The sequence below is a fragment of the Epinephelus fuscoguttatus genome, linkage group LG7 (genome assembly GCF_011397635.1).
Source record: "Epinephelus fuscoguttatus linkage group LG7, E.fuscoguttatus.final_Chr_v1".
NCBI lineage: Eukaryota > Metazoa > Chordata > Actinopteri > Perciformes > Serranidae > Epinephelus > Epinephelus fuscoguttatus.
This window is the reverse complement of record NC_064758.1, coordinates 15,805,790-15,816,335: the sequence shown is the minus strand read 5'-3', so window position 1 is coordinate 15,816,335 and position 10,546 is coordinate 15,805,790. Positions and strand designations below refer to the sequence as shown.

The following is a 10,546-nucleotide window of genomic DNA, read 5'->3' as shown; positions in this document are numbered from 1 at the left end:
ATGGACCCCTGACCCACTTCTGGACCATGAACCACCTGTTGGGAACTACTGCATTATGGGATGGACTGTCATGACATTCACGACAGAATAACAGCTTAATTCCATTTTGCTGCTTCAGTTTCAGGGTGCTGGTACAGTGCATGCTGTCTCACTGTCACAGCTTACTGGGACATTAGTACAGAACAGAGTCAACGTTAATGTTATTAGTAACACCTGCGCTGTTCCCAGTGGGACATGTAGCATGCTGATGTTAGCATTTAGCTCAAACCACTGCTGTGCCTTAGTAATGCCTCACAGCGGGTCATCGATATGCTCCAAGGAGCCTAGTCTCGCCTTGTGGTGAGTTCTGAGCATTTGTCTTGATAATAGAGCTCATGTTATAAGACATTGGGGATGTCTTTGCAGTTCAAACAGAAAAAAAGCCATTTTGAATGGTATAATTGTTCATCCACCGCAGATATCAATGTCTAAATTCAAGAAAACTGTCTTGCTCACACATTTGAAGGCATAGATTTCAAAGAGATAACATCAGTAGGTTATAAACTGTAGGCGAGGAAACATATATTGGAAATTTGACCAAGGATAAAAACATTGCTGAGAACATAAAACCCTTTGAAAGGTTTCCTTGATGTGTCACATGAAGAGGATACTGAGGTAGGGAACACATACAGTAGGACCCTGCCCTCACAGTCACCAATGTGTGGAGCTACGACAGTGACAGTGAAGTCCTGTTCCCACCAAACACTTTCGGTATGGTACCTTTTGTACCAAAAGTAACCCTTCAGACATGGTAACTAGCATTTTCACCGCAAACAGTTCCCTTAAATGTGGGCAGTGTTGTCGTTACTCACTGCTCCGTCCAGCACTCACTGTATTTCCTGCTTTATCAGTCTGCACCTCGTTTATCATCCACAGAACGAGGCTGCACGCCGACATTTTCAGAACAAAATAGAACAGGCTGCAGTGAGAGTCTCTCTTCATGTGATATTTAAAAATAGCAGGTTTGTGCATTTAGTCCTTCTCAGGTAAGCTCAGGGGTTTAGTGTTGCCACAAGAACAACACTCCACAACACTTTTTTTTTTCTCAGAATGAGGATTAGAATACATGCAGTTCGCCTAACCTGGATGAAATTAATATACATAAATGCTTGAAGATTCACTCATTACTAAAAGTGTGTATCATCCAAGAGACACAATAAAAACATCCTTTTTTTGCCAAATCTATTTTCAATGCCAAAGCTTGTTGTCACTGTTGTAGCTCCATACTAGCAAGGCTGTAGTCTTTTTCTTCTTTGACCAATTTTTTTGCCCCAACTTAGAACAACCAGCCGCACATGCACTGTAGTCTTCATCTGGGCTAAACCTGTTGTTAGCCTGGGCAGGGTGTGGACATCCCACAGTAACATGACACGTGCAAAAAAGCATAAAGCATAAAATCTTCATAATCTACAGGACAAGACATTTACAGTCATGTTTTGACTGTATGAAGAGTTGTGCTAGCGTGTTTATCAGTATTCATCTTACTCTAAAAAAGAAGGAGACGTGGTCATAAACTGAAATTAGGATTTTATTAGTAGACATTTCCCCCCGCTCATTATTCTACCAAGATGTCCACAGATTGGATATGACCCCTTACACTCCCCCACCTCAAAATAAAACATCTGGTACAATGTTCTCACCAAAAACTGTTTAAATACTATAAAAATAAATCAATTGCACAAAATAATATGCCATTTTGCTTGTGATTAGCTCTGTGCAGCACTTGTACACATACATTATAACATCGACAATCCCATGACACAGTCCAGGAGAAGGAGGGTCAAACTCAACAACAACCGACACTCAAAGCAACATAGATCTACTTTAATGACGGAGCATTAGTCTGGTGGAGTCTGAATCAGCACTAGTGAACATGACCGCTCCGTATGTGTACTCGCCACTTGGACCAATCAACAGCTGGAATCACTTCACGGTCAAAAGCTTTGTTGCGACTATAGTTTGTTCCCGTTTGTTCATTTGTAGCATTTGACCTGTGTACAGTTCAACTCAAGTAGTGTTTGATTTATAATTACTTTTTAATGACAAGTCTACCTACACACTGTAAATGTGACAGATGTAACGGCCACTGTAAAATGTACAAGCTGGTGAATGATGTTCACTTCAAGCTCCGATCAGACACTCTGCTCCTCTATAAAAACACTCCAGATGTTGGTGAAAGAAAGCAACTAAGAGCTGTTTGGATTAGCTACATGAACAAAAGGAAAACAGAATTATTTCATAAAACCTCAAACATCATAAATAATACACATAAATTAAAAAGACACAAAACAAAGAGGAATGAAAGAGAGGAGGCACTAAGCATGACATAGAAATACATTTTTAAAAAACTCACAAAATGAAAAGTTAAGTGGGTCCAAGACGTGTCGTCCCCAAAAATTAGAATAATTTCCAATTATGTGGAATATATTAAGATAAACTAAGAAGGCAAAGTCATACATCTGACTACTGAAGCTGAGAGGCTGAAGGTGTGTGTGTGTGTGGGGTCGAGGGGAGGATGTAAAGCTACTGTACAATAACAGATCACACATGTACTGTTCATGTTGAGGTGCAAAACTTGCATAGAGATGGTGAAATACGTCAGAGCTCCTGGATGCACTGATGAAAACGGGATTTTTAAACTGTGAGATAATGCCGGGTAACATGTTGTAGTAAGATTTCTGAAGATCACACACAGCCAATAGATTTGTTTCTCCATTATGACATTAAAGGGCTGCAACCGAGGCTTTTTTTTTTTTCTCGACAAAACCTCTCGAATCTTGCTATTTTCTATCAAAACGTCACATTCTCACCAGTGCAAACAGGTCATGTGAAGAGTGTGTGTGTGTGTGTTATGGTGGCGAGCTGTAACTTGTTTACGATACAAAAATCTAATTAAAACTCTGATGCGAGACGAACCAGGGTTTTATATGAGCGAGCCACACTACCTCAGACTGTATCTGCTTCAACATGAGCAAAGCGACAGATAAAGGGATACTGTTTCTCCACTGTGCACGGGATGTGGACGACTCCAGTTAAGAGCTTCTGTACAAATACTAAAGATCCTGTCTGCTCAGCTGGAGAGCTGCAGACAGTCCCTCTCAGGAGAATCATCTCCATTCTTTTTTTGTGCTAACATTCATTAGAGTACTTTTCACTTTCTTTTATAAATTTTAGTTTGGGAGTTTAACTCTTGACTTGCTGTCGATACATGGACAGTCTCATTTTTACTACAATCAGCGTACGAAGAAAAAACATGGACGGGTTATGAGACTATAGAAAGGCAAAGTCCCTCCCTGTCCAGTGGACCACTATGGGACCTTACTCTTTTGACAATTCATTTCTGATCACATATGACTTGTGCCATGAATTACACACACAATGTTTGTCAATTTAAAATATAAAAGTCAAGAAATTAAATTGCACACGTCACATAGATGACATCATACCTTTCTCCCTCGTTCAAGCAACAATGCCTGTGTGTTTCATACCGGAATGTAGTCACATGAGCACCGAGTCTTGCTGTTGTTCATTTACTATCCAGCTAACACAAAGATCAGGAGTCGCTGGATACAACACATCAGGTAATGTTACTTTTGTGCGTGGAACAGAGCTGGCTAGTGGGAATGGGGTGGGAATCACCAGAGGTCCCTCGATACGATGTTATCACCATCCTTTAGTCACGATACAATTTTATTGCAGTTTTAAACATTTTGCGAGTATTGCGATGTCATACATTGTGATTTATCACCTTAATTTGACTGTCAATCATGTCCACAAAGGAAACATTTGTCAACATCTGTTTGAAATTCTAAGTTAAAGTTTTAAAGATAAAGTTTCTCACTTCACTCTTTTTTATTGCAGCAAAACTATCTAATGGACTGAAATAGCAAATTAATTTAGTAAGCTACCAAAATTTTGATTTGTATTTGCAATATTATTAAGATATAATCAGATATAATCAATACTTAGCATCCATGTATTGATACAACCATGCCACACAAAGTATCACAATACTATGCTGTATCGATTTTCCCTCCCCTGCTGGCTCGCTAGCTGGTGTAGGTGACATATCGTGCGAGACAGAAGATGTAGCTCAATGAGAGGTTTCACACAAACCACAACGAACCTACGGCAAATTGCAACTTTCTTCACATACAGAATTCTGTTTTAAATTGACAAACATTACATGTCTCATTTATGGCACGATTAAACAGTAAGAAAACAGTATATGTCTCTCGCCATTGCCTAACGTACATATTTTCTCGAAAATAAGGTCCCATGGTGGACACCGGAAGAGGAGATTTTGTAATCATGCTATAATGAGTGAGATTAATAATAATGTAAATCTTGAGGGCTCACATCTTCAAATTATCATCGTTCACACAACAAATCCACTCTCCCTCTCTCTCCCTCTCTCATAGTTAATATGGCTTTAAGTGTCTGTACATATTATACACTCATTCACACCATGAATGTGTGTGTATTGTTACTGTTACTCACATTACTCTGTGTTAGTTGGGATTTCATCAGTTACTCAACACAGGGTGGTTGTGTCTGATGTGGGAATGAAAATATTCACTAATAAATGTCAAACTCGTGAGAGGTTCAACTGAGAGTGAGTTTAAGTTCAGATTTACACGCAGGCACTGACGACCATCAGATTTTACCCTACAGGGGGAAAAACAAGATTTTTGCTTTTCATTCAGCAGGATGGTCCTGTAAGAAGAGGTCATTACAACTTCAATCAGATTGCTCAGATTGAAGCTCACACACCCCGCTGAGGTGTCCTTGACCCTGACCTCTGACCTGCTCATGAGGGGAAACAGAATTGTGTCTTATAATGTGCTTTTAATATGAGAGATTTTCTCCATTTCCTCAGCCTTGTAAAGATAAGACGTACGAACCGGAGGATGAATAATGAGATTTTCTGCACTCGTGTGTGACTCCTATTTTGAACATCCGTAAACCTCAGCTATGACTCAGCAGCCAGTTATCCAAGCTGCGTATACACATTCAGTTAAGTGTTTCCTACACTCTGCGCTGGTTTCTAAAAGAAGACGTAGAGCGACTGGAGGTCAACGTGAGCTCACGGTGGGTTGTTAATCACACTGTACATCTCTACTGAACAGCTACATACAGAAGCTACTGTACAGGCCGAGTTAAGACAACAGAGTTACATTTTGAGGAGGTGAACAGCTCAGGCTCAGCTCTACGCATTCATCTGTTGCCATGTACAACATCCAATTGCATGTGGTTTCCTCTTTGATCCCAGATCTGGTCCCGCTCGAGCTTCACATTCCACTCTGCTGTCGAGGAAACATCCATTTTCTAGTAGTTGCCTTGATTTATTTCAATACATAAACCTCAAGCAGAAGGTTAATGGGAAGGTTTTAGGATATGACACATGGACAGTAATGAGCTCAAGCTTGCATTCGATTCATCTTGACCAACTAAACCAACAGTATTTCTTTATAACTTTGTTCCTTAATGAGTACAATGTCGCCTATATCTATTTTTTGAGTGTTAAAAAAGGAAAAAAAAAGCATCCTCAAGATTCATCTTCAGTCAAAGGAGCATTCACATCCCTGATTCCCCTGTTGACTGGCAGTCCGTCCATGTCCATATATCCATCCATGTGATTATTATGTTTTACTTCATGTTGTTTCTACTCATATTTACTCATCAATGACACTTGACTGTTCTAAACGTCGCCGTCTGGAAGCCTGGCGGGCGGTTTCTCAGAGAAGAGAGTTTGATTGTAAAGACTTTAAACATTCAGGTTGGATCTGTGAGTTTGTGGGTGCGTTTAACCGCCGATGCACACGTACCAGCTCTCTGCCGCTGCGATTGGTCAGGATTAAAATGGTTCTTGTGCTCTAAACGATGCCGGGGCAGAGAGATGGGAAGCGTTTGCTGGTTGTTATGTGAGAATAAGACGCTCAAGTGAAGACACAAAGACCTGATGACTCAGGAGACACCAAGCAGGCCGCTGTTTGAGAAAAGGGACGAGCTTTTGGCTTCTTTGTAAGTCTTTCCAATCTGCGCTGGTTGTGTCGGTCGGCTAAGAGATGATGAAGGCAGTGAGATGAAGGTGGGATGTGGATTCTGACATTTCTCTCCGTTTCATGACAGGCAGGTCATTGCAGGTTATAGAGGAGCAAGAGGAGTAGTAAGAAGGCCAGCGGGCTATCAGTAGATATCAGGCAGGTCTTTGTAGTTCCTATTGAAGTAGCCTCCGGTATACAGCCAGCCTGGGGCGTTGGTGTACGGATTTGTGCCCAGCTGGAACCACCTGAGAGACACAAGAGAGATTAACAACTGCTGAATTTATCTATCAATGAATGCGATGTTGATGTGCTTAAAACGTGGCATCTTTTGATGGCACCTCACTTGCTCAGTAATCATCAAAATATGAAACTACAAAGGAGCCCAGATTTAACCTGTTAATGGTTTGATGTGGACGCTCACAACAACACAGTTATGTTATGTTTGTACCACCTGTATGTTTAAATGAGTCTGACTGAATGTTAGGGAGCACTGAAAGTTAGAATGTGTGTGTATGTGTGTGTTCCCACCTAGTAGACCACTCCTCCTCATTCTTGGCTCTCTCCTTTCTGGCAGCTCTCTGTTTCTCCTCCAGTCTCTCCTTCTCCCTACTGGCCTCGTCTGTAAAAGAACACACACACACACACACACACACACACACACACACACCGTCAGCAGATTGAACCATTTAACACAATAAAAATACATTCATTAATATACATTTATAGGTTCAATGCGTATGTCTTTGTAGATCACTCATTTAGATCTGCAGGATGACATGAGACAGTGACACAGACACCCAGCAGGTGGCAGCATTGTCTTATTACTGTTCTTTGTATCCCATATGAAGTCATAAGCCGTCATACTCTCAGATGTATTATTTACCAGCACAAATGTAGCATCACAGGAAAGCTTTTTTTTTTTTTTTTTTTTAGTTACAGAGAGGATAATCCGTGACGTCGGTCAGCTGACTATTTTATCTTCATAAATCTCTGCAGGGCATTACTGCCAGACAAGTCGCTGTATGTTCAAGCTGACAGAACTCCATTAAACACTGATAATGGAATTTTAAATGGAATTACCCATGTTGCCATTCTCCATGGCTCTGATGTCAGGCCTGAAGCGACAGTCTGTGGACGCCAAGATGGCCTCCATGCCGGGCTCCAGCTCATTGAGCGACATTGCAAAGTTGGTGAAGTTGTACATCTGGGGAAGGAAGAGAGAGAATCAGGGACAGTAAGAGTGTGTGTGTGTGTGTGTGTGTGTGTGTGTGTGTGTGTGTGTGTGTGTGTGTGTGTGTGTTTGTAAATGTAGTCTTGAGAGAAAAATGTGTTCTAAATTCAGGCTCATTTTTCTGGTATGACTTAGATCTGCTAAAATCAAAGAGTATCAACATTGTTTAGCAAAAAATCAGTTGATCAAAACAGCTCATTAACTGAACTTTTGTTATTTGGCCTGAGTGTTTGTGAGTCCATCAGACCTTTCTGTACTGGACTGTCAAGGCCAGCTAAAATGAGACCAAATGACCACGGCCTGAGTGTAACAAGACCAAGACAAAACCAAGACTGAGTGGTTTGTGACTAACTCAAGACCAAAGCAGGGCGACTCCCACACTGCAGGACACACTTCCAATAAAATGTGGAACATGCAAAACACAGGCACTCATCAAATTGACCTGCGTGTGTGCATGTGTGCGCATTTTAGTGTACCATGAGAGAAGTCTTGATGAAATTATCAAAAGCCATTGCAAAGGTGAATTTTATGTGTGGGAATTTTCTTTTGTTTTCTATGAGCGAACAAATACCAACACTAAGGAGATGAAATCAACTTAACCATCTTTATTCGTAACTCCTGTCCTGCACGGGCGATTTAATGACACCCCTGCAGTTGTGATCTTGAAATAAAATCCTGATTCATCTTTGTCTGAGACCAAGACAAGACCGAGTGCGGTTGAGTCCAAGACGAAATCAAGACCTTGAAAAACTCTTGAGACCAAGACTGATCTTAAGTACAGCACTGATTGTGTGTTTTTCTTATTTTCATACCATGGCAGAGTGCCCCGGTCTGGAGTCTATCCTCCACAGCAGAGTACTTCCTGGCACAACGGAGACTGTCTCCTGGATTTCAGGCATGTCGTCTGCGTCATCGTTCTCCGCTCCCTCTTGCTCCTCCTGCAAATAATACACTCCACTGTTACTGCTATCACTCTGAGTAGATGAAATCTAAATGATCTGAAATTAGAAGTGATTTTATTTATACTGTATCTACAGGATGTGTCTGTCTTGCTTCTGCAGAGGTCCCACCAGGATGCTACACACATTTTGAAGCTATTAATGCCTCACCACAAATAACCAGGCAGACTAAAGCTGAATAGCTACAGACCTCAGCAGTAGCCTACAAAAGCCTGTTGGTTTACCTGGATAAGACCTCACAGAGTGCTGTGCACACCAACAGGAAATCAAGAGAGAAGGAAACAAATAAATGGGACTAACACCAAACACAATATAGAAATCAAGCAATTTTTGAGCCTTTTGTATTGCATTAAAAACTTAAGCCTGCTTGAAAAACAGCAGACACAGAAAAGCGATGCTTCTATCACTCGATGTGACAGTAGCTCACGATGCTGAAGAGAAATACAAGCAGCAGATTGAAGGAACAACAGCTGTCAATCACTTGTTCTCACATGTTTGTTCTTTTTGATGTCTCCTTTCTTCTCTGACTTCCTGTGAGCCTCGTAGGCCTGAGGGTCCACGCTCCACATGCACTCGGTCCACTTCCCGTAGATGACACAGTGCTTCTTTTTACTGGACAGACACAAAGACAGAAAACAGATGCGAGGAGAGGAAGCAGAGGAATAAAGGGAGAAAGAGGGGCAAGACGAGGAAACAAGAGAGAGAGAGCAGAAAGGCAGGAGAAGACAAAATGTGAAGAAGCAGCAGTGTGGGGAAGAAAATTATAGAAAGGGACGAGAATAAATGTGAGTGAAGAAAAACAAAAACAAAAGGAAGAAAGGACAGGCACAGACGGAGGAGAGGAAGAGGTGCACAGAGGAGATAAGACACAAGCAAAGAAGGAAAAGGAAGAACAGATTAATGTAACAACTTTCTAAACTTTAGGCGCAGGAAAACAGAGTATGCACACTGTAGGTGACGTGGAAATGTACTGTAAGAGTAAACACTGACTTCTTATCCTGGATGTATCCCTCCACTTTGTGCAGCTCTTTGTCAAACATCCCACAGGCCTTAAAAGTCAACACGCACTTGTCTCCAGTGCTGCAAGAGTACAAGAGAAGAGAAGAAGAACCCGTTAACATCAAGTGAAACTAATGTTTAATTCCTTGACACTGGCATTTTGGAGCTTTTTGTTTATTTGTTTTAATGAAGATTATAGAATAAAACCATTAAATAAGCATTTAATTAAATGTAAAGCACATCCCTTCTTAATATAAAAGATGTGTGCTCATACAATGACAACTACCAACATTAAAGACTGAGGCCAAAGTCTTCAAGGTTTCTGGTCCTCAGGAGAAAAGAGTATTTTACTAATTGCTATTAAGAGTGTCATTACTATGATTTAAATTAAACCCTCCTTAGGGGTGTGGTGCTGTAACAAAAGGTTGCTACTCTGAACCCAAACGAAACTGAACTTTAAATTAGTGCAGATAAAACCAAAAATGGTTCTCCTCGTTTTCCATGCGAGAAGCTGATCCAATCAGTGCAACAGTAAAGTTCTGACACCGCCAGCGAACTGTGCAACACTGTGATTTGACTGCTCCACAGCTCCTGGTGTGAATCTGTGCGACTCTGTGAATACGACAGAGCGTGACAGAAATAATGATGATACAAGCCTTGCAGAGCTTCCCTGGACAAATAAGCATTAAAAAGTGGTCAGCTTATTGTTTGCCGGAGAAGTCACACAGAGAGTCAACAAGCCGCGGTTTTAAGTATCAGAGTAAACACTGTGACAGAGTGAGTGAAGGCGCCAGGCAGGAACGCTGAACAATGGACAGTTTCTCGGACAAAACAACCAATTTACAGCCGTCACCTCTGGCTTTAGAAAACACTGATGAGCTTTTTTTTTCTTACTATATTCTGACATTTATAAACTAAAGCCTGGGTCTCAAAGTGTAGTTTGCTCCCTCACCTACATGAAAAGCAAATACATGTCAAGACTGCAGCCTGAGGCCTCTGCCTGACAACCTCCACCTGCCCAGTTCAACACACAACTCAGTTTGAACAATGTATGTGGTAGGCGGTCCCTGCTCCACCTCTCTTTCAGCTAACAGGTCCTGAGAACTTTTAATGATCCCTGAACTAAAGTATAAATCAAAAACAGTGACAAAGTTAATCAGTGAAACTAACTGTTGGCTGCAACCCCCTTTTTTAAGAGCCGTACCAAATGTCCAATTTTTAACATTCAAAGCTATTATTGAGTTTTTCAAATAAGGCTTTGAATGTCTGTG

The 10,546-nt window shown here is 41.1% G+C and overlaps 1 protein-coding gene across 3 annotated transcripts in view; it reads right to left on the bottom strand.

The window, feature by feature from the left end:
- Nucleotides 1–1,549: 1,549 nt before the first annotated feature.
- The window catches only part of LOC125891392 (oxysterol-binding protein-related protein 2-like), a 36,083-nt gene continuing 27,086 nt past the window's right edge, over nt 1,550–10,546 (bottom strand). For all 3 annotated transcript variants that reach the window (XM_049580656.1, XM_049580657.1, XM_049580655.1), the window contains exons 9-14: nt 9,267–9,356; nt 8,768–8,888; nt 8,130–8,255; nt 7,167–7,290; nt 6,615–6,705; nt 1,550–6,331 (exon numbers count right to left, since the gene is read on the bottom strand). In XM_049580656.1, the coding sequence (XP_049436613.1) occupies nt 6,229–6,331; nt 6,615–6,705; nt 7,167–7,290; nt 8,130–8,255; nt 8,768–8,888; nt 9,267–9,356 (655 nt within the window). In that variant the 3' untranslated portion in view covers nt 1,550–6,228. The remainder of the gene's footprint in view (nt 6,332–6,614; nt 6,706–7,166; nt 7,291–8,129; nt 8,256–8,767; nt 8,889–9,266; nt 9,357–10,546) is intronic.